We start from the raw sequence: 25,371 nt of genomic DNA, 5'->3' as shown, positions 1-25,371 counted from the left end.
AATTTAACGAGTCTTAAAAACAAATGTGGTTGATATTTTCTGTATAAATCCTCGAGTTCTTTATAGTTGACAGCAAAGTATGGTGTTAAATTGATTTGAAATTTAATCGGAGGAGTCTCAAGTAAGTTGACACACGTTGGCGTCGCCTTGGCGCCATAGAAAGTTTGCTGCAATTGCAAATCGATAATTTGATAATCCACACCAATTTTAAGTTCAGAGCAGGATTTGAATGGAACTTTATTTGATTTATTCGTCATTAAAATGACTTCCTCTTGTTGAAGTTGAAGTGAGCGCTTAGGCATCATTTTTACTTCTTGAATTTAATAGAATGAATTTGAAGATGAAACTGATGCATTTAATAAATGAGCGAAGCTTTTTATACAATTTTAAATAAGAAAAGAATATCCCCCTCCTAAGCCATTTCATTTGTCATATATGATATTTTAAAATAAAATATTTCATTGTAAATCTTTAATCTATACATATTTTTGATTTTCATTTCTTTTATACTCGGGATTGCCTCGTCTTTAATAGAGAAATGAATCGATTTTACATCATTTTTAATTATTAATGAAAATACAAATTGATTTTCATACATAAGCGTAAGTCTCCGAATTTTACTAAGTTCAAAAGGCGTTGAATGACTCGAAGGAACACTTATGTAAACAATATTTTCATAAGTATAAACTTGATTTTCCATATATGTAGTCGTAGAAAATGCCAAAATGTGTCTATTACAGCATGGGCAGTAAATCAAACATCGGATTAAAAATTCTTTGTTTAATGGCACTTGAGACAAATTTAAAACATTGTACGTTTTATATACACAACTTCTTCCAATAAATGTCATCATTTCTTATCTACAGTCAAATTATAACTGAAAAACAAACTAAAATTTAGCCAAGAATATTCTGATTTTATATCAATAATTTTTATTCTCTTCTGTGTGAAAAAAAAAATACATTTTTTCGATAAATGCAAAAACAAAAATGTTGAAAACCAAAGTGATATAAAAAAAGAAGGGGGGGGGGGGGGTTGATGGAAGCTGAAGAGCTGGGAGCTGGGAGCTGGGAGCTGGGAGCTGGGAGCTGCAGAGTTGGGAGCTGAGAGCTGCGAGCTGCAGAGCTGCAGAGCTGAGAGCTGGGAGCTGCAGAGTTGGAAAGTTCTCTTGTTATGCTCTTAATCTCTGTTGATTGTGTTTGTTTATTATAAGAGTGATTCATCGGGAAAAATTCCAATTACTGTCTGATCGATACATCGCTTGTTTTCCGAAAAATATATTGGTATCTTCATGAATTCATCTAAATACTCCATCCAATACGGTGAATTTTCGAGACAAATTGGAATTGCACATTCAATGCCTGATGTAGACAATATTACATTCTTCTGTTGGCTTGTCATTAATTGAATGTATGACTTATAAACTTCATGCAACATTTCTGTGTTCCTTGCAACACGATCGATAGCTACATTCATTGTAAAATATAATAACATCATTTTTTTAATGTCGCCAGCTTCAAGATAAACACGTGAATTGCGTGCAATATCATGAATAAATGCTAAATTTTCTCCCTTTCTTCGCGTAAATTTAATAAATATTTTATCGTCCAATTCAATTGTTCTTTTGGTTGCTGTTGAGTCGAATGTGGATTTTAAAATTTCTTCAAGACTTTCAAGAAGTCTATGCATAGCGATTGAAGACATTTCTATGAAGCCATGCTTTGATAAATATGAAATCATACAATGTACACCATATTTTTTACTTTGACCTAAACCAAAAATAAATATTTTTGAGTTTATTATAAAGGTTTGTGCTCCATAATACAATGGAAATGGCGTGACTGTAAAATTATCTGATTTTGTTGCTGCAAAGATATTTAAACATTCCTGATATCTTTGAACGAAATCATTTTGAATGCACGCCTGCATCTTAACTCGAGTATAAATGCTATACTGATTTCCATGAAAACTTTTTTTCCTTTTTATATAATTTTTAATGAGAGTATATAAAGGCCCCCCCGTATTTTCACTAATCAGTATTAGTGCTAAAAATGATTCTTCCATTTAAGTTTCCATTCAGAGTTTTATTAGGTGGTGTTGCGGGATCTGGCAAATCGTCTTTAATAGCCCAAATTTTATTGAGGCATTATGACACAATTACACCATCGCCACATAGAATAATATATTGTGCAAAATTCATAGATAGCTTACCTCATGAACTTAATGGACTTGTAGAATACTTAAATCAAATTCCAGACGATGATTTTTTTTCAAATTTAAATAAGAATATGAGAATTGTGTTGGTGATTGACGATTTCATGCAGGAATCTCTTCAATCAAGCACTATTCTAAATATGTTTCTAGCTGGTCGACATGTTGGCATTGGAATTATATTAATATCTCAAAACATCTTTAGCAAAGCTAAATTTTCTAGAGACATCTCTCTTAATTGCAACTACATTATAATAATGAGAAATATTCGTGATAAAACTCAAGTAAATTACCTTTCAAGACAAATTTTTCCCAAACAAAAGCATTTCTTATCAGATATTTTTAAAAATTTTTTGAATCAACCATATTCTTACATCGTCTTAGATCTAACTTCCGAAGGTAATGAATTAACAAGAGTTCGAACAGATATTCTCTCATTAAAACCAAGATGTTTTATTAGTGAAGAACAAAACAAAAAACTCAAAAACGAAAATCCAAATTTTTTAATAAACTAAGAAAAAAAGTTTACTTAACATATAAATACATTTCTATTTCATAAAATATTTCATTTTCACGATGACATCGAAGATTATCGGTACATCAATTAATGATTTAAAATATTTTAAATTACCTTATAAACTGCAAAAAGGAAAAAATTTAAACGTTTTTCATGAAAATCATATGCTAATACGTGGAAGAGGGCTTGGACAAGTATTAAAAGGCGTGTGGACATCTCTGCATCCAATTTTATTGCAGGCTCTTCCATATATTAAAGAGATTGCAAGAGAAGCACTGGAAGGGAGTGCAGAGGTTTTAAAGAAAAATATAGAAACAAAAACAGATTTCAAGGAATTGGCAAAGCATGAAGCATCAAAAAGATTTCAGAATTTGACTGAAAAAGCAAAAAAACATGTATTTAAAGGCTCTGGAATTAAACAAAGAAAGGTTAAAAAAAATATAAAAAAGAAAGACAAGCGTATTACATCGGTAATTCGTGGATTGCTTTTACGAGATCAAGTCAGAACTAAAGAGCTAAGAAAAAATAAGCGGAAAAATTACCCAAAAAAAATAGATATCAGTGAGAATTTTTTTAAGTAAATAAAAACATTATGAGTTTCAATCATTACACAATATCTAATTTAGATTTATTCACTTCCACGCCATACAATTTAACAATAGATTCAAGTGAATTTGTCGAGGTATCACCAATCAATCCTATAAACCAATGTGACGTCGTCGAGTTTCGATGTTTGAGTCAGCCATTGACTTTCAAAAATTTAAGTGAGATTTATTTAAAATGTGAATTAAAAATAGTCAAAGATGATGATAAAGAATATAGTGCTCTCGATGAAACACAACCATCTTTAGTTAATAATGCACTTTTCAGTTTAATCAAATCAGCATCGATGTTCATCAATAATGTGCAAGTAGTAAACTTTAATGATACATTTGCCAACAAGGATACAATTGAAAGTTTTGTCAATTTTGATAAAGGATCTTGCAAGGGTAGACTAATTGCCCAAGGGCTCTTTCCAATTGATCAGAAAGAAACTAAACAAAAGTTTTATTCCGATTCTAAATTAGTTCAACTTAAAGGGAAATTTAATATTCTGAATTGTGAAAAATTTCTCATACCAGGTTGTGATGTATTAATTAAAATAGTAAAACACCATGACAAATTTCTATTAATAGAGTCAAGTGATGCAAAAGGAAAATTTACTTCTAGTAAATTACTTTTAAAAGATTTGAGAATTGAGATTCGCCATGTGAAAGTTCGCGAAAATTTTAATTTTGCCTTAGAGAATCATCTGTCAAAAGGCATCGATATTGAATATGACTTTAAATCTGGCGAGTTAACATCATACTCTCTGCCATCATCAACGACAAATTACGTCGCACCTGCTGTCTTGCTCTCACACAAACCATCCTTTATATTAGCAACTTTTATTAACTCTAAGAATTTCTTAGGCGATAGACAATTAGATAGCCACCTTTATTCCATGGGTAATTTACAGGAATTTTCATTTATAATTAATGGAGCACATGCATTGCGTCAGGGCGCATTAACCTTCAAAAATTCAAAAGACGAAAGAAAATATGCTGATATTTTTATTAATTTATTTAGATCTCTAGACAGTCAAAATGAAAACTACAATGCTCTAGTTAACTATGAAAACTTTCCAACTAACGCATTTTTTATTGCTCATGATTGCACAAGCTTTAATTTTGGATTGACAAATGTCCTAGAACCTATTGTCAATTGTAATATTGGGTTTTCTTGTGTTTTTTCAACACCCCTAAAAGAACCAGTAACAGTTTTGATTTATGCATTGAAGAATCGAAAATTTAAAGTAAACAGTGCCCGTGTACTTGAAAGTATATATTGAGTAAACATTTATAATTTTTCTCATTCATTAGAAGATCATTAACTTGAAAAGATATAGTTATGATTATTTATAACAATGAAAAGAAATAATAAACAGAAAAAAAAATTATCAAGAATAGAAAATTTTAAAAAAAATCAACATTTCATTAACACGTTCTGCTGTTTAAATAAGCAACAAAAACAATTCATCCAAAAAAATTTGGATAAAGGTCAAATAGAATTTATTTCAAGTATTGTATTCTGTCTACTTAATCAAATTTTAGATATTGATAAAGAAAGCAAAAACAAATTAAGGAAATATAAAAAAAAACTTCAAATTATTTCTGACGGAAAAAATAATCGTAAAAAAAAAATTTTAATAAAAGGTGGATTTTTGCCCGCACTTTTTTCAATTCTCGCATCATCAGTTGTGCCAACTGCTATTCAATACATTTTGAGACAAATAAATGACACAGAAAAAGAATGAAATTTATGAATATTATTTAATATCACCGAGAATTTTAAAAAGTTTTTTGACATTGGAAAGACATTCAAAACAGAGACAAGATATTTTAAATATTTTATTTAATAAAAATGTAGACAATTTGCATAAAATTCATTTAATCCATAATTTATTGGCTTCAAAACAGAATACTAATGGTGAAAAAGACATAAACAGCAACAGTGTTGCATTTGAGCCGATCTCGCATTCATCGCCAGTTAAACACATTGTTGATAACAAGATTTCAAATGAAATAAAAAATAAAATCCAGAATTCATTAAATAATTCAAGGTTAAAAGAGGACATATTTGAGACAAGTCAACCGACTATTGGAAATTTGGTAGATTATGATTTAAAAAAATATGAAACAGACACGGATGAGATTGACCTTAGCAAGATTAGAAACTCATTTATAAGACGTATTAGTGAAGCGGCAGGAAAAGAAATCGACGATGTGAGAGATTTATCAGTGGGAAATGTGAATAATGATAAGAGCTATGTGAATGTGAGAAATAAAATTTCAGATTCAATTTATACAGTTGAAAAACCTGAAATATTTCAAAAGAAAAGAACGAAGAAAAAGAAACGAATAAACCTAGATTATGATTCAGAAAAAGAAATTTCACCAAAACATCTGAGATCTGGAAAAGTTCTAAAGAAAAATGAGAAAGATGAAAATAAGACAAGAAAAAAATTAAATTTAGATTCCAGTTTCGTACACACAAATAACGCAAATGATGAACGAAGAAATTCAGCATTCAACACACAGTTTTCTAAGATGACGAGATATTTGTTTCAAAATGAATAAAAACAAAACTAACATTATAATTTTTACGTATAAATATAAGGTTAAAATTCTTAATTTTTATCATTCACAAGTTTACTTTAAACAAACTCAGACATCAGCCATGAGTGTGGCCTTTGTATTGTTACAATTTGATTATTCGAATTATAATAATGAAATAATACCATTTGTGAATCAACTAGAAATCACGAAAGTATCACTAAGCAACGACTGTATTTCGGTTAAGGAAATACACTATACGTATCCAGTTTTTCCAGCTAAAAAAAGACTTACGTCAATCCATTCATCACTTGAGTTTGGAATTGCTAATACAGCAATCGAAACTGTAAACGAAAAAGTACGAAGTCTTTTTGGATCTGTTAAAGCTGTATACACTTCATGTGAGGTCTCTAAATTAATTATTAATCGTCATTTCAGAAAGGAGGGTGCTACTTTTGAGATACATTTGTTGTAGTCATGAACAATTTCCAAATTGAGAGGGATTTAAAAAACAATAAAATAACGCATGATAAGTTTCTTGGTGTGCTTGCATCGGATCAGCTTATCACACTAAAAAAATTAGAAGGAGGTATAGTGGTGAACTTGTGCTCATCAAAAACTACAGGCTGCCATTGGCTTAGCATTTTCAAAAGAGACACCAAGTCCAAACTTGAATATTTTGACTCTTCAGGCTACTGGACTTTCTTACTTGATAAGAACATAACTTCATTTATTCTTAATCAAGCCGAAGGTCAAGGAAATATCATCAATAATATCCAAATCAACTATATTCAAGTTCAAGATAATGATTCAATTGAATGTGGTAAATTTGCAATGTTGTTTTTATTTTTTCGCTGTAAAAATAAAACAATGAGACAGTTTTTAAGCATGTTTTACCATAATGCTAGAAAGTTGAAGAAGAATGACAAGATAATTAAAAAATTATATAAAAAACATTTTATTGACAAAATTGAAAAGATCGAAATTAAAAGAAGATGCAAAGGATGTAACTTTTGCAAAAAAGTAGAAGATAATTCGAAAATCATTAAAATTTTGACAAAAGTTAAGAATACAATTGAAAAATAAAAAATAAAATATTAAACCTAATCCTGTAATTTTACAAAAAAAATTAAAAGATAAAGTATTAAAATTTTGAAAAAAAAGTTAAAAATGTAATTGAAAAATGAAAAAAAGTTAAAAATGTAATTGAAAAATGAAATAAAAATAAAGTAGAAGTAAAACAAAAAATTTATAAGTCGTTTTTTTCATCCTCTTCTTTTTGGTTTTTGAGTGAAATCTAAGAATGCATTTTGCATTTCCTCTATTTTGTTTGCCATACTTTGCGTTGTTGTCTCTTGAATTATTTCTGTTTCATCATTAATTTCTGTCATTTCTATCTTAAACTCATCAATTTCTAGCAATGTCATTGAGCTAATTTCACTATTTTTATTCGAATCCTCAGTCGCTTTTTCCACTCGTTCGTCCACATTTTTATCCTCATTACTCCTAGCTTCTCGAGATTCACGATTTCCACGTCTACCATTGACCAATGAACTTCCAATTGATTGTGAAGGTTTATCCATTTTTCCCATATTTATAAAGCCATTATTGTTTTTCACATACAAGCCATGTTTCTGTTCATGAGCAGATTCACTTTCTTCACTTGCATCATTTTTATTTGATTTTTCAGAATTTTCATCTGCTTCATTTTGCTGATTATTCTTCTTTCCATTAGTATAAAAATTATTCGTGTTATGTTCATCAAAACTATTATTTGAAAAATTAACAGCACCCTTATTTTCATATATTGTTAAACCACTGCAAGCTAAAAATAAAAATAAAATTACTGAATATTTAATCATATTTACACAATGAAATTTGAAACTAGAATGAGCTTACATGAATGAATGATATTTGTATAAATAACTATTTGACCTTCGATTGAAATTGTTGATTGAACAGGCAGGCAACTGCATTTAAACAATAAGCAATCAATGATGAATAGAAATATAAACAAAAACAAACTAATTAAGGCCATGCTGATAATAAGTAATCACTTTTTTAATGAAAACACTAAGAGTTCTTAACTAAAGTTCTTAGCACATTTAAGAATTCAAATTTTAGAAACCGTTAATTTTTGGTGTCGACAAATCAGATATGAATAAAAAAAAAACCGTTTAATCGGTACATTTTCTACTACTCGGGACTCTGAGTTGGTCCAAGATTCGGTCTACCAAAGACAAGCCAGCCTGGTAACGAATTTTTAATCGATTAACCAACTTGTGCTGTTCGAGCTGGATTTGTTCGATTAAATGAATCTACAATTCCAGCCTATGCTTAATAACTGCGTTTACACCTTTTAAGGATTCGCTCTAAATCCTTCTTAAAATCACTACAACATCCATAACAAACCCGCTTACAGAGTACTTTTATACTTAATTTTAAGTCTGCATGTCGAACAGACTTTCTCTCTTACCAATGGGATTTTCTTGCATCCATAATATATGATGATTTCCCACATGAGATCAGATGAGATGGAAATTCAAAGAAAGAATTTATAAAAAATGTTCAAAAAAGAAGAAGAAGAATTGGATATTCTGTTGGGAAAAAGGAAAAAGAAGGAACAAAGTTTATTTTGTTGAATGATTTGAGGAAAAAGAACTTTTTTGAACAAAACATGTATCATTGGATGTAAAATATTCATCAAACATGTGAATGAACTAAGTGCATTTTATTTAAATATTTGATGGAACTGAGTTTATGGAATGTATGGAATGTTGAAATAGAGAAAGTTTTGGAAAATTCTTTTTGTGCAAACATGTCTGATTTAATAGACTAAATTGAGTGTTTTTCATCAATGTCTATCTGTAGGGCTGATACCCGAACAGACAGGGAACATGGTAATGAGTATGGTCTCAAAATTGAGCATTCTCAAATGTATTGATTCTGTATTCTCAAGAGAATGCTCGTTTAGGTGAGTATGCTTGTTGTGTGTTAGGAGAAATTGCTTTCTTTTGGAATTGGAATAGCTGCTTTTTCTAGGAACTGATATCTATTCATAGATGAAAGTAGAAAGATAGCTGACAAGAATATGACGATGAAATGATCAAAAATTAGACCTCAGAATGACTTGACTTCGGTCTGAAGTTGGTTTTTATTAAATTTGTCCTGAAACCAGAGTCCCAATGTCGTAAGATTGGAATTTCATCAATATCTACGGCATATGCTTTCCGGGATAAAGAAAATATACCAATTTCCTTACTTACTTACTTGTTCACTTTCATCGCTGAACTTATGAACAAATTGTGATTCATACTCTAATGTAGATAGTGCCTGAAACTGGTCATGTTGCTGACAACCTTTTGCCGAATAGTAAAAGTCAGTTAATCGATCCAAAATCCGACACTGAGTCAAAATGACTCTTGCACCTCGTCATAGTCATACCAATCCGCTCAAGGATTCGGAATATTAGAATAGATAGTTCTTATATCTCGACGACTAGTTTCGATGACTTAATAAAGGACAAGAGTCACTTTGACGTGATTCAAGAGTCACTTTGGCTTCATGTCGAAATTTGGATCGATTAACAGGTTTATGCTGTCCGGGATATAAGAACAGAAGTTTCCTCTCCAATATTGAATCTATTCACACAACCTTCAGCATTCCTCTAATCCATCTATTTAAAATATTCCTAGAATCCCGTTGAATTCAAAATCAATGTCTTCATGACAACTTTAACCTAGTTACAGGATCATTTATTGAATTTTAATATAAAATACATCAAAAATATTTTCTTAAACATTCCATTATCTCAAATAATAACATTGACTTTTAAGCTTCCAGAATCACAAAATCAGTCAACTGAATATAGAATAACAACGAGCTTTTTAACAACATTTAATCTGTGTTATGGTACAAAGCATAATACAGCTTATGAAAACATAAACATATCATTATTAGTTGTTCATGAAAATTACTATGTTATTTTAGTTGATGTTTTTATTCCTTCAAATTACAGTCAACTATGACGATGATGAATTGAGGGTTTTTGAGATCGGGATTTGGGAAGTATCGAGATTAGGTGAGACGGGGACTTGGAAGACCTTCCTTGGCTCTTGGGTTCTTAGGTTCTTGGGTTCTTAGGTTCTTGGGTTTTTGATGTTCTTGGTGTTCTTGGTGTTCTTGGTGTTCTTGGTGTTCTTGGTGTTCTTGGTGTTCTTGGTGTTCTTGGTGTTCTTGGTGTTCTTGGTGTTCTTGGTGTTCTTGGTGTTCTTGGTGTTCTTGGTGTTCTTGGTGTTCTTGGTGTTCTTGGTGTTCTTGGTGTTCTTGGTGTTCTTGGTGTTCTTGGTGTTCTTGGTGTTCTTGGTGTTCTTGATGTCCTTGGTGTTCTTGGTGTTCTTGGTGTTCTTGGTGTTCTTGGTGTTCTTGTTGTTCTTGGTGTTCTTGGTGTTCTTGGTGTTCTTGGTCTTCTCGGTGTTCTTAGTGTTCTTAGTGTTCTTAGTGTTCTTGGTGTTTTCGGTGTTCATGGTGTTCTTAGGTTCTTGGTGTTCTTGGTGTTCTTGGTTTTCTTAGTGTTCTTGGTGTTCTTGGTTGTTCTTGGTTGTTCTTGGTGTTCTTGGTGTTCTGTCTCTGTTTCGGTTCCAGCCTTAGTCTCGGTCTCTGTTCCATTCTCGATCTCGGTCTCAATTCCAGCCTCTATCTCAATCCCGATCTAAATCTCAAATACTCATCGAAACCGAGACATCAAGAATCCCCAAAGACAATTCTGTCGACTATAGGAAAAATTACAGTAGCGCTCAAAATGATAAGGACAGTACAATATTATTCACATTTTGTTTGATTATGCCACTTCTACTTATCCAATTGAGCTGAAATTTGGAACAGTTGTACAGTTTACAATATCCTGTTATATGGTTTTAACAAAATATACTTTAATTAAGTATTTTTGAATTTACCGTTAGAAAACCAAAATGGCTACCGCTCAAAATGATAAGGACACTTGTTTAAGATAAAAAAATATTTAATTTAGCAATTTTAATGAACATTTTTGAATTAAAACATAAAATTAGTTGGATATTCTTTAAATTAATGTATAATTTATGCTTCTATTAATAAGATTTATCAACAAATTTTAATTTTTTTAAGCACATGAAAATTTTGACTTATTTTGATAAAATTCCATCCAAATATTGTATAAATAATTACAATAACTAGTCAAAATCATAAATAAACTCATTATCTACTTGTTTACATCCACTTATGTGCGACAAAGTTAATTAAAGTGAATATTTTTCGAAAAAAATTGTTTTCTTTGAGCAAAATTTTTGTAAACATTCAACAAAAATGGAAATTTTTTAACTAAATATTCCGATTACAAAGCTGGAATTAGTCTATAACTCTTTATTTTTGATCATACTTTAACATATATTCAGCTTGGGAACTGTCAATAAAGAATCAAGTGAAAAATCAATCGATTATGCCCTGCAAATCAAGGTCATTGAATATGGCACATAGGAATTTTTTGAAAATTATCAAAATACATATTTTAGGTGCAAAGTTTTGACATAAATGACTTAAATTTGGCATTTTTAATCATCTTATGCTTTAAAAGTTGCGCCTCCAGCATTAGAATTAATTTTTTAACAAAAAAATTTTTCTTAGTAATTTTGTGTCATTAGATGGTCATACAAATCGATTGATTTTTCACTTGATTCTTTATTGGCAGTTCCCAAGCTGAATATATGTTAAAGTATGATCAAAAATAAAGAGTTAACGACTAATTTCAGCTTTGTAATCGGAATATTTAGTTAAAAAATTTTTATTTTTGTTGAATGTTTACAAAAATTTTGCTTAGAAAAAAAAATTTTTTTCAAAAAATATTCACTTTAATTAACTTTGTCGCACATAAGTGGATGTAAACAAGTAGATAATGAGTTTATTTATGATTTTCACTAGTTATTTTAATTATTTATTCAATATTTGGATGAAATTTTATCAAAATAATTCAAAATTTTCATGTGCTTAAAAAAATTAAAATTTGTTGATAAAAGTTATTAATAGAAGCATAAATTATACATTAATTGAATGAATATCCAACTAATTTTATGTTTTAATTCAAAAATGTTCATTAAAATTGCTAAATTAAATAATTTTTCATCTTAAACAAGTGTCCTTATCATTTTGAGCGGCAGCCATTTTGGTTTTCTAACGGTAATTTCAAAAATACTTAATTATAGTATATTTTGTTAAAACCATATAACAGGATATTGTAAACTGTACAACTGTTCCAAATTTCAGCTCAATTGGATAAGTAGAAGTGGCATAATCAAACAAAATGTGAATAATATTGTACTGTCCTTATCATTTTGAGCGCTACTGTAGATTAAATTTTTAATCCTTTCTAACGCTGATTTTTATTCACCTTTTACAGCTGCATCATGTCACTATGTTATTGCGATCAGAAGTGGAATTTTAATTAGAATTACTTGACGGAAAAAACTTTCGTTTTGCAAGTAAAAAGGAGGGAAATTCAAGTATGAAAATATGTAAGTAACACTTAGCTAATGCGCATTTGACTGAAATTAATTAAATGTGGCAATTGTTAAGGTTTGTAGTAGATTTGGGTAGCATTTATCATGGTTAATATAGATATGATGAGTTGAGTTTTATAATTTGCATTAGAGTTCGCAAGACTTTATTTTAAAGTCCGACTTCAGTTCCATAAAACGTGGAATCAGACTCAGTTGGAGTAGGTTTTTTGTTGTCCATTTGAAGTACGATTCCCTTAGTCTTGCCAACTCTGTCTCTGAATGAATACTTTGTCTAGAAATCTTTAGAGCAGAACACCTACTTACTTCGCTGGTCATACAGATCTATTATGATCGATGACCTCCATTTGGTGTCACCTGAAGCTGGTTCTATTGCTATAGGAGCAGAATAATAGCTTAAATTGACATTCTGTCAAGCACTTCAAACAACCCCAATAGCTTAGTGTTCAGAGCATGTGACAGGAACTCGCAGATTGCAGGTTCGATTCCCATTCAGGACAAATTGTTGAAATTCAGACATAATGAATGCCAAAAACTCAAATTCCATCTCCAAATGCTACAAAAGTAAACGTCAAAAAGGAACTTTACATTCAATTTTCTTTGTTAAATTTTCCATGCTTATCGTATCGCATAACAAATGGCAATAAGCTTCTCGTCTCGTCTCATGAAGTTTAAAAGAAGAACAAAAAATCCACACAAAATCATGCTTTATCACAATTTAATCACATTTTAAGCACACAATGCTGAAATCTTTTTTATCGATAAACAGTCAACGTTGTTGTAACAACTTTTGATTATGTAAATTAGTAAGAAGATGTCTTGCTTCATGCTGCCTCCCCTTTCTTTTGTGTTATTATGATTTCTTTTCGGGTGGATTAAAATTAAATTGCCTGAATTATTTAAACTAATTTAATTTGCAAAGACTCTTTTTGTTCTGTTATGATAGGCACAAGATGAAGGAATTAATTCTTGCGTAAATTGAAATTTTATGTAAAGTATATGAAAACTAAAAGTTTTGTGTGTGATAAGAAGGCATCGAAAAATATGCAAATATTTGGATAATATTGCGTTAGACTTTGGCACGTGGAATATTGCTTGGTATCTGATGGAAGAATCTTTAATTTAAATATAATGTAATGAAGATTGAAGTTGTTGATTATCTTGTTGTAGATGCTTGACTTAGAAGTAATTGTCAAGCTTGAAAGACAAAGTAAGAGACTTAGGAGGAGCCATTTTACATGACTAGATCTTTAAACGCGGCAATAGGCCCCCGTGCGCCCCAGTCAAGGAAGAAAGAAGTAAGTAAGTAAATCAGAGTTAGCAAGACTTTATGAGACCGGACACCAAAAGAAACGGATTTATATTTTTCAAGAAGTAATCATTGGAGTCCTGCCAACTCTGGCCATAATCATGGCCAACAAAAATCATTGAAAATTAATACAACATCTATAAACAGGATTCGTGGACAAAGCAGAATGATTACAATGAAAATTACAATCGATTCTGACAGTTACTTAAATTACCCGGAGTTCCAGTCTCGACAAATTCTCGAGACCGAGACACAGACTAACCGGGAAGCCAAGGTCGGGTTAATCTGGTTACTCGATTAATGCCTCTGTGGTCGAGTGGTTAGGCAACAGATCGTATATGAGTTCGTTTCCACTCAAAAACCACAAGAATTCCCAATATTCTTACGACAATACAAGGATCTAGGCATATAAACTTTCTTTAACAGTTTTGTTCAAACTATGTGTCACGAAACACTAGAGACGGTTGTATGTCATGTGCAATTCAGTCGTAGTTGACCATCAATATGAGCCATGGTTCAAAAAAGTTTGGACAACATTACTTTAGAGGATATTCTGTAATGTATTGCTGTTCGCTACAACATTTATTACCAATCTTACCCTCAACACAATCCTATGAAATTCCATATCCCCCTCCAATATCCCCTTAAGATTGTATTAAACTTTTAAAATACAAATAATTTTTCTCCACTTAAGTTTTTTAGTTCAATTGTTTCTTGAGAATCGACATTCATGCAGTTTATCATTTTCTTTTTTATAGACGATATCCTTCGATAATGCACAAGAGTAAGAAAAGTAATTGATGCATGAATGATTTGTTGATATGGACTATATAATGATGGTATTTATATCGGGGGATATTAAATAACTGGATTAAATTGAATTTCATAAGGGAAAAAATATGGTAAGATGCCTTTCTTGGAGTCCTGTGGATTAAACAAAATTGCGTTTTAATCAGAATTGGAAGGATTGTGAGAGTTTGGACTTCATAAAAACAAAGAGACTCTTCTACGGAAGTCCTACAAGCTCTGGTTATGAGTAGTTAATGCCAAGAATATGTTCTGTTGTTGCCTAATCATTTGTCCACCCAAGATGTATATTGGTTGATGTTTCTCTAATGTCAATGTTTGTTCGGGTTCTGTAATGTCGCGCGACATATTGTGCAAACTATTGTCAAATCGACCGTACACTTTATATTGATTGAGAGATCGGTCTCTATTGAGAATCGAACCCATGTCCTGACAAACGTGTGATACTAATATCCGGCCTGTTGTCTAGCAACTCGGCCACAGAGGCCTTTATATCGCACTTGCAGATTCGCAAATATATGGCTCCTTACCCAAGATTCAACTCTTCTCAGACACCATAGGTTTAATAGGAATTCACAAAAGGAACTACTAGAAAATCCCAAACTAAAAAGTTGCAACATAAAAACCTTTTAACAGTCTGAAAATCATTCCATGCACTATCCACAGAGAAATGATAAATTCCATTTTTTATTCCATTCAGTCTGACAATTCCTTTTTAACTTGAACACAATAGAAACTGATTGAATTGAAGTTATTTCAAGTCATTTGAAAAACTGAAAAGTCATTCCGATAACATTGCATCAATAGGAATGCAAAGCTCATTACATTCATTTCATTTATTTTTTAAGAATTTATTTTTATAAAAGAATTATTATAAAAATAATAATTGAGTTCTTATGAAGCTCTTCAAGCTATTTATCAACTATTTATGCAAGTCTATTTATTGACAGAATCGACAGAAACTTATCATTTGAAGTTGAAATAGAATAGCAATTCAATGCTAATAATATCCTTAAGCAAACGAAATGATTTTGTGATTTATTGAATAATGGTTTGTTGCCGAGTCTGACAATAAGGCAGAGTCGCACTGGATTGTGTGCCGATTTTTCCAGTGGTGGTGCGGCACTATAAGGTACTGTATGGCACTGTACGGCACTATACGGCACTGTACGGATTATCCAGCACTTTGCAGCACTATACGACACTGTACGGTACTTTAGGGCACTGTACGGCACTATCCGGCACTTTGCGGTACTTTACGGCACTGTACGGCACTATACGGCACTATATATGTTCCGTACCACCGTATGGCACAGCACGGTGCAACAATACTGTGCCATTGTACTACTATACCATATTAAACTATTAAATTTTGGTCCACTTTATCATCCTTGTTGGGTAGTCTTGGTCCTGATCTCTGAGGAATTTTCCAAAACCGAGACTTCGGGAAACCTTATTTGTCATTGTACCGTACCGTGCTATTTCAACACCAGAGATATTGGCCCTTGAGCATACATCTAGTCATATAGACACCAGTACACTCAGTGACCATTTGCTTGAAAATATGCAATTTTAAATTTAAACATCATAATCCAACAGCCCCAAAAACTTAAAACTTGATTTATCCATAAAGTCCATGATTGTCTTTCTCCATAGAGCATTTTTCTGTAGAAGAATAGCACAAAGTTTCCTCATATTTTTTGATGATGCAAACAAAAATTGAATTTTCCTCTTTAATATTTTTCAAATTCATAAAGATTAAAATCCCAGAAGAATATTAGAGAAAAATATGAAATGAATTTTCATTTTCTTTTTATTTTTTAATAAAAGCCATCTTGGAAATGCCAATAAAGTATATTTTTTATCAAAAGAAGAGATGGGAACTTTCATAAAGTGCATTATAAGCTTCTTATGTCAACATTTTTAGAGAAAAGACTTTTTATTTGAATTTTGATTGGATAAAAATGTTCAATTTGTTTTGTCATGAAGATGTTAAGTTTTTTTTTGACATTTTTGAACTTAGAAGAATAATTGACGTAAAAATGTTGCAATAAATAATCAGATTTGGAATGTGCTTTATATTATTCTATGCATAACATCCAATTTGATTGTTAACGATACCTGAACAAACAAGAAAGATGCTAATGAGTACACTCATTTTAGTGAGTAAGGTCGTTGTCTGTTAGGTATAGTCTTATGAACTAGGGGTTGACTGGATTATAGTGGGATCTCACCATAACCACTATTTTGAAGACATTACTGCATGTAGCATACAAAATAAGAATATGTGCAGCAATTCCAGTACATTTGATTCGAAAAAGAATTTGTACTTTCCCTAACGAGTCTCGAACCCCTGATCGCAGGTTTGAGTTATTGCTATAGTTATGTTCCGAATAACGAAACCACTACGCCACCGAGCCACTGCTACTAGTCTTGGCCGTTTACTTATCACATTTTAGAGAAGTTGTGGTCTCAAATCGAAGCCGTCTCGAAATGGAGGTCTGCATACTCTGGTTTCTAATATGGCATGGTATCTCGTAGGCACTAAGTTCGATTTTCCAAATTTCTGCATTTTTCAGAAGTTTAGATAGTTTAACTGCTTAATGGAAGAGATCAAGAGAGGAAATTGGAACTCTGGGCAGCAATATATTAAAGATTAAGATAGCAACATTAAGTATAGCAGCCAAAAAGCATCAAAAAGAAGAATTCCAGTCCAATCATGGTCCAAATCCTTCAATAAAATTCAAAATAAATATCTCCTCTAACCTCAATCTCCAAATTATCCTCAATCAAACTCAAAAACTAGTGTATCAGAATGGTTTCATCATGCTGACAATCCATATCCAAAAAGGATTCAACATCATAACATACTGAAGCCATAAAGCCAATAAAATCAAAGCAAATGGAGCATAGAATGAATGAGCATAAGAAGCTCATGATAAAACAATGATGACATTAGATGAGGATATAAACATTCAATGAATTGCAAAAAAAAATATATTTCTATGAAAAAACATCGTGCATCTTACTTGTTGTGCTCATCCACTATCCATTAACTTTCTTATTTATTCTATTCATTCCTTTTTCATCATAAATTTACAAATAAATGATTCGAGAAGAATTGCTTTTTGTAGATTGCATAATTTTTATGGATGTTGAGGGAACTTTGCTGCTCTGATTAGATTCTGAAATGATAATGATTATCCTTGAGATTAAGTGGGCAGAACCCAATGATGAATTGTGGATGTTAGGAGATTTTGGTGAGAGCACTTTATGTCGTGGCACAAGAATTCAAAGAATAGACCATGCTTTAGATTTTCTCTTCGCTCAGCAATGAGCCCAAGTGTGATTCAGTCATGAAAGTATCACAACAGGAACAATACGGCGAATCGTATTTTTGGCCCTATTAAATCAGTCGAAATCAGCCGTTTGGGTGTCGTCAAGTAATAATGCTTCTTAGTGTTAATACACAGACGATCTATCTATTAAAGAACATGGGTTAGTGCAGTGGTGGGCAACCTTTTTTTGTGGCTCGCCTTAATCAAAAACCTCGACCAAAACCGCAAAAGACAAGCTTCACATGGCATTTACAAAGTTTTTTTTGTAACACACAGGTTGCCGACCACTGGCTTAGTAAATATTGGAGAATAATGCTTCACGTCAGGTCGAAATTCAGATGTCTAGTTTAACTTGTCTCTTAGCTGCATTAACCCGAACAAGTAGTGAACATGTTCACAGAGAACCCTAATGGCCCCGAGCAGCACAGCTTGTTCGTTAGGGTACCAATACGTTGCCGTAATAACGATGGATGCGAAGATGCCCTGATGCAACTATGACGTCTGATTTTGAACAAACTTTTTGAGTCAAAAAATGAGATTCGTCACATTGAACCGAATGAAGACATCGCGGTAAGATTGACATGAGCGTGTTCATTGTCTGCTAGGGTAATGAATGTACATCTACTGAACCACTACAACTCACCAAATAAACACAATTGTTGCTTACATTTAAGACAACTAGTGACAAAGTGTCGAATCGGAAATTGTCAAGCGGTAGCAAGAATTAAAGCTGATTTTAGTCAGCATCTGGGGGAGTTCATGCATCATAACTAATCTGTACCACCGAAGTATGTAAGTGACAGACTAAGTCAGATTCATTTTCATTACGTAATAAGTGACCGTCCAACAATTCTCATTAGTCATTTACGACTTCTAATCAATGAAGCTTAGTAACCAACTTAAACTCAAATCTTCATCATCATCATAGCCTTAAAACTTCATCTTCCATTCAAATCGAATGAAAATTTCGGTCAATTTCCTCTTTATTGAATATTCTGTCTATAAATTTCATGCAAAAGAAAAAGCGATAGACATAAAGGGACTACATATACAGCAACAACCAGCGAAAAAGAAGAAGAAAGTCGGAAAAAACATACGAAAAAAGGAAAAGGCAAAATGAACATGAAATGAGATGTTTATTCAAATTGTATTGCGATATAATATGAAAAATTCATGAACAAATAGCAAAAAAAAAAAGAAATAAGGAAAAGCTGAATGAGAAAGGCACAAAGAGAACTGAATGCAATCACAGCAAAATTTATTCATAACTTGTGGAATGATAAAAATAGAAAATGAGGGGAACTGAAAGCCATAAAGCCCACAATTCAAATTGTTTAACCATATCAAACTGTATAATGTGTTGAATATACGGAAAGGAAATAGAAACAATCTGAGCATGTGAGAAAGAAAAATTTTCCACAGTCACATTTATCAAATTTTATGCTCTTAATCTTATAACATTTATCTTATTATGCAAATCGCATTATGCAGATTGTTATTGTTATGCTGTGGATTACAATGATAATGGATTTTAAGGGATGATAACATGATAATAAAAAAAAAGACATGGAATTTATGTGAATAAATTAATGCTTGCTTATGTTTTAATTCAGTATATTTTATGGATTATTTTAGCGCTAATCTGTATTAATTGCATTTTGCTGAGGCTGAGGCAGTCTGAGGTTCTTAAATGGTATTCTTATGTCTTAACTAGGTGGGTTGACATTTTATTGATGAGATTTGGTTTATGGATTTATGGATGAATCAAATTGCTTCTTAAATATGCAGATTAAACTCAAATAGCACAATTCGGTTACTTCCTAACTTACTTTCTTGACTGAAGCGTCTTTAGGCCCACTCTTACGAAGAGGGAACGTCTAAGGCAGTCTCAATCCTTCGAAAATTTTTGCTAGTTGGTTAATCGTCTTTTTCTACAAATCTAATCCAGGAACTCTTTGGAATGCAAAATGAAGTGATGCAAAAAGCAGGTATTCATCGGCCTTAAGTTTCTCTTGCCGAAGCACCAACTTCACCTACCTGTGATTCATTTTGGCTTTGAAAATTTATACAGACGTTGCCGTACTAACAGAGAAGGTTAATTTTGAGTTTAAGGTCATCCTTGTTGCACAATCAATCACCCCAAAACGTTAAAACAGTAGCACAATTCGATTAATCGATTAAAATCCCCAAGACTTCGTGATTCTGACTTGGTGCTCTTGACGATTGGTCGTTTCGCATCACAAAGATGCATTCCAGGTTTCGGGTGATTTGGCTTATTTCCAAATCAGATTTCTATCAGAAACAGGCAATATTCATAACTCTAAAAAGAGTATATTGTCCTAATGCAACAGTCAAATTGATTCGATCCTCCCACTTCATTGAATCAACCACTTCTTTACTTTTATTTCAGAAATTGACTTCCTTCAACAGCTTCTTCAACAAACTGTTAGGTATGAGAAAATTTAAAAAAACCTTTGTGCCACATCAATGATGACAATTATTTCTACTTCTTAGCTTCACTTTTTCACAAAAAAAGTCACAGCATATTTTCTGAACTCCTCAATCAGATTTATTTTCCAGCTCATTGAATAGCTTCCTTGCTTCAGTTTCTGCGCTTTTTGTATCATTTGATAGGTTTTATGGATGGACGAGCACATTACTGAGCAGATTATTTTTAAGTCTTATTGCTGGAATTGGAATTGGATGGTTATGGAATTTTAATTGATGTGGAATTGGAAATTAGGAGAGAAATGTTTTTGGTTGAAGGAATTTGTGAAGTTTAGAGATTCTGGTGATGGATGAGATGTGTTCTGACTTTTAAGGGCAGTGGTGAGCACTTGTGTTCCGCGACACACCTTGGTGGTTCCTCGACTGAAAGCGCATCCGGCATAATGGTTATGGAATTTCCAAAGATGTTTGGCTGCTCACAAGTTGCCCACCACGAGTCTTGCAGCAAATGCCTTCAAATCGGCTGTTCTGTAAAGAAAGCAACAGATTATAATTAGGTCTAGATTAATAACGATCCATGCAATCCACAACATTAGTCTGATCGGGTCTTATCCAAAGCTCCCCATCAACTGCTTCCATTCGTAAATGACGACTGTAATAACATAATTCCCATTTTCTCTCCTCATTCTTAATTCCTTTATGCAAATGACAAGAAAAAGAAAAGTTTAACAATAACGTAAATATATGCAGACCATAATGAGACATTCATATTGTTATCATTTTTCTGTATTACAGTAAGAACGACAATGAAAATTACAAATGGGAGTTGAGAATATTATCTACACTGACGATAACTGCTGATGAGAATTTCATTCGTTTTTCATTCCCCTTAGATGTGTCATTTTTTTTTGTACATGATAAAAACAGTGTCAGTGGCTTTATGAGATCCACCATTATTTTATACTTTTATTCAACTTTTTAATGGCTAAAATGTTTCTTATGTTAATAATATTTTTAAAAAGAGATTTAGTTGGGGGTTGGTGGAGGCAGAGTTAATGTGGATGTCACAAAATCGACGAACTTCCTTAGATGGACCATTTTACAGATTGTTATCTTTCACCTAACTACAAAATCCAGTAAATTGCATAATTTTTGAAAGTTTGGGTTAGAGAGTGCCATCTGCTGAAGTCGGCAACCTGCGAAAGGTATCGCAGCAACCTGTAGAAGGGCGATTGATAAATGACCACAATTTGTATAAGGGATCATCGACAGAAGGAGACGTTCTGTAGAAGGAGCCATCGACGGAAGACACAAAATTGCAGAAGAGATCATCGGCGAGAATGGGACAATCTATGGAAGGCGGTATTCAGCGGAAGAGGTCATCAACACAAGGTGGCGACCTTCAGAATTTGCCATTGGCAAAAGGTGACAACTTGCGGGATGCAGCAATCTGCGGAAGCAAAAATCGACAATATGTAGAAGGGGCCATCGTTGGACGGTGGCAGCCTTGCGAAATAGGTCATCGACCGAAGGCTGCATCCTGCAAAACGGAATTATTGACTGAAGACGACAACCTATGGAAGAAGTCATCGACGGAAGGCGACAATCTGCGGAAAGGGGTCATCGGTGGAAGATGACAGCTTAACATAAAGACAATCAACATACAAAAAGGGCCTATTAAGTGTCAAATCCTAACTTTTGCCAACTCTGGCTGCAAACTGAATATTCAGTGACAAAATTTCATCAGAATGTCAATATATACTTAAGATTTCATTATGGTCTTCCTTAAATTTAATAAGAATATTTCCATAGCTTTATCCAATTTAAAGGTAAAATGTTATAAACACAATTTTCAAACTCAAAAAAAAAAACAGCATCAACATCCAACATAAAGCTATTAAAAAATTCCATTTACCATTTCATTCATGAGCAAAACATCTCAAAGGCACCCTCTTAACATGTAAACGAGAATCACATCAGACAATGAGCTTCATTTAAAAATACTTTTTTTTTATTCTTATTCCTTACTTACTTTTACCATTGTTTTCATACTACCGCCATTACATGATGAGAATTGCGGCAATTTTGCATTACTTTAATTTTTTCATATAAAATGAAGCCTCAGACAACGCGAATGAGAGACAGTAGCTGTAGAAACGAGAGATGAGACACATCTTGTGAAATTTTATAAAATGCTAATTAAATTTACTTTACGTTCCATGCCGTGCTGCTCGCTCTCGATGGCCATTGGCTTTGTGTACTTGTTTCGAGATCATGTGGATTGGATGCAGCAGTTGGGTGAATATTTGATGTGTTTTATGGGATATGCAACATGTCTTGAATTAGACATGAGTAGGGTTCGGTTATGAACTGCAGACCTGCACTTCCTGTGTTTTAGTTATGCAGACCTGCATTTAAAACGTTTAAGATGCCCAGGACTGTACATTCCGTGTTTTAGATGCCCAGGACTGCATTAACTGCATTTACTATGCAAAAACCGGCAGTTTTCAGTTGTACCTTATGGTTCGTCCAAAGCTGCAGGCCTACATTTTTTGACTGCAGATCAGCAATTTTAGACGAATTCTAGAAATAAGCTGAAGCTTTGAACTTAAGTTTCACACATAAACCTGCTTCAGAATCAGCTTGGGACTGACTTGTAGACGCATATTGTGTAAAGCTTAACCAAATACAGACCAGAACAGCACATTGTGATTGCAATAGACCTGCTACATCGTTGTTTTAATGTTTTGAATCGAAGTTGCCATAAAAGCAACTATAAGGAAGATTTCGACTCATTTTTATGACGAAAAATACGATTCGCCTGATTTTGTCACTCAGGTAAGATTTACAGATCCCCTGCACAATTCCTTTTAAGTCTCCTAAAGGTGATGAATATGTATAATTTTATGCCACACATGTGGGAAGTATGCACACTTAGCTTAACTCTGCTACATACAAACTCCGCCTCCTTGCATCGAAGACCATCAATCTTCATTGTGGGGTATAGTCGAAGGAGACTCTGGATGATAGAGGGTGTTTAGGACTAACAAGCTACCATCTTTAAATTCAAGCTAGAACCCTTAAGACCCATTAATAGAGCCGGATTTGAACTACACAGCGAATAATTATAGACAATATTGAATCCGAGGAAAGAGAATGATCCAAAGGACAGAGCCGGCTTTAGGCGTTTTCCCGGACGCCTATCAGCCTCCGTACGCTACAGCCAAAAACGGAAATAAGTAAGTAAATAATATTGACCAGACTCTGTCCCTAAATTTACATCCATCTAATCCCCCTGTCCCAAAAAATCCATTTACATAGTGGAAGATTCTTTTTTTATTTTCATGTCCTATCTTAACAGCAACTGTCGCAGCTAAACAAAACGATGATGATTATGATGACGATGATGAAGAGGCAACGAAGGAACGAATTTTTCCTTTATTTTCGGGAATGAGTCGAGCATTTAAAATGCAAATTAAACGCGAGCAATCATTTTACTTTTAAATTTTTGCTTCGTTTTTCTCGTCCACAACATGCACAGTCATTTTTACGTAACATTACAGCTACAATAAAGCTCAAAGGAACAAAAAAAAAATGCTAATTTGAATGTAAATAACTATTTTTATGGCACAAGAATGAGAATTTCATATCGCGAGGCGGAGTAAAGCCATTGTTTTCATATAAATTTAATGGAAAGGGAAAGGATGAGATCTGTAGTCGTGGTAGGGTAGGGAAATATGAATTATGATTAGCATTATTGTATGGCAGAATGCTTTAAATGGATGAAATTCCTTCTTTATAGTCAAACTCGCTACATTATTATTCCTTTTTTTTAAGAAAAAAGTAAAGTAAAACTTGTGATGAAAAATATTTTGAAATTAAAAAAAGGAGAAAATGTTTGTGAAGTTGTTGGATGGGTTTTGTGGATTGAGTGAATTTATTGAACATCTTGAACCGTAAAAATGGGTCGTAATCAACTGTTGTGGTGCAGTTAGGGCAGTTTTGCGTCTTAACGTTTACATAGCGACGTATGGATACATTGTGAATACGTTGTGCTGTTCAGGGGTCTTTTGCAGCAGTCCCGAACGACATACATGCATGCCAGGTCGCCGCTACGTCCACAATACCAGAAATTGCCCTGACGGCAGCTTGAAAACGGATATTGACTCATTTTTACATTTAAAAAAGCAATTTGACGCATTAAGTCGCTTAGGTACACAACAATCAACCTCCATCGTACATAAACCTTCCGACAAAACAAAACCAACTTCCCATATTCCCAATAATCAAGTTCACTTATTCATAATATAAAAATTACGTAAATATTATTTTCGTTTTTCAACTCAGACGAAGCTAAAATTTAAATAATTTTCATTATAAATTTTAATGCACGATTTCAATCATTTGCTCTTTTGTCTCCTCCTCCTCCTCCTTCTTCTCTTCAACTTTATTTCCATCGCATTTCATATTTTTTGAAGTAAAATTTGAATAAGAAATTACATTTTATTGTAGAATTCATGTTTTTGAAGATAAAGCGTAATGAATTATAATAAGTGAAATTTTGTGACTCAACAAATGATGACGTAACTTAGTACAATGAAATTAGAGATGAATGAGATTTTGTTGATTTTATAGTAGTAACAGGCTGGGATGTACTCAGATTTTTGTAAAAGGTAGGTGGCTTATTTTGGTTTGAAAGGTTTTTGGGATTAATTTTTTGAAAAACCAGTACTCAAAGTCAACGTGTATAAAGTCGATTTGACTTCATATAAAATTCGAGTCAACTTCGAGCTTCGAGTCTTTACGAAAAGTATAGAAAATTGATGAATTTAGATTAAATACAGAGAAAAAGAACCAGTGACGAGCAGGATGTTGCAATAAATGAATTATTTCCCAATATTATGGGTCAAAAACAGCTATCACGTAACTGTAAGGTCGCATCCTCATAACTTGGACAATTTTTCAACAACAAGGCAACAAAACGATGCTTAACCGAGTATTTTGCGTCACTTGAAAGAAATGCTAAATCAAATTTGCTTCTGTATCCCATAAACATCTA

The 25,371-nt window shown here is 32.7% G+C and overlaps 1 protein-coding gene and 1 long non-coding RNA gene across 2 annotated transcripts; one reads left to right on the top strand and one right to left on the bottom strand.

The window, feature by feature from the left end:
- The first annotated feature begins 4,975 nt into the window (after positions 1–4,975).
- LOC139096735 (uncharacterized) lies at positions 4,976–6,969 on the top strand. The gene is made up of 2 exons (XR_011544999.1): positions 4,976–6,220; positions 6,301–6,969. It is a non-coding gene; the product is annotated as an uncharacterized lncRNA (long non-coding RNA).
- Positions 6,959–7,962, bottom strand: LOC139096734 (phosphatidylinositol 3,4,5-trisphosphate 3-phosphatase cnrN-like). Its single transcript, XM_070648479.1, has 2 exons — positions 7,762–7,962; positions 6,959–7,687 (listed from the first exon to the last, which is right to left on the bottom strand). Exons 1-2 carry the CDS (start codon positions 7,898–7,900, stop codon positions 7,128–7,130), a joined length of 699 nt encoding a protein of 232 aa, XP_070504580.1. The 5' UTR covers positions 7,901–7,962; the 3' UTR covers positions 6,959–7,127.
- Between the last annotated feature and the right edge of the window lie 17,409 nt (positions 7,963–25,371).

Source organism: Chironomus tepperi, unplaced genomic scaffold (assembly GCF_022539635.2).
Source record: "Chironomus tepperi strain 1889 unplaced genomic scaffold, CSIRO-AGI_Ctep_v1 contig_400, whole genome shotgun sequence".
In the NCBI taxonomy this organism is placed as follows: Eukaryota; Metazoa; Arthropoda; class Insecta; order Diptera; family Chironomidae; genus Chironomus; species Chironomus tepperi.
The sequence above is the reverse complement of the archived record's forward strand: the minus strand, read 5'-3'. Positions and strand labels throughout refer to the sequence as shown.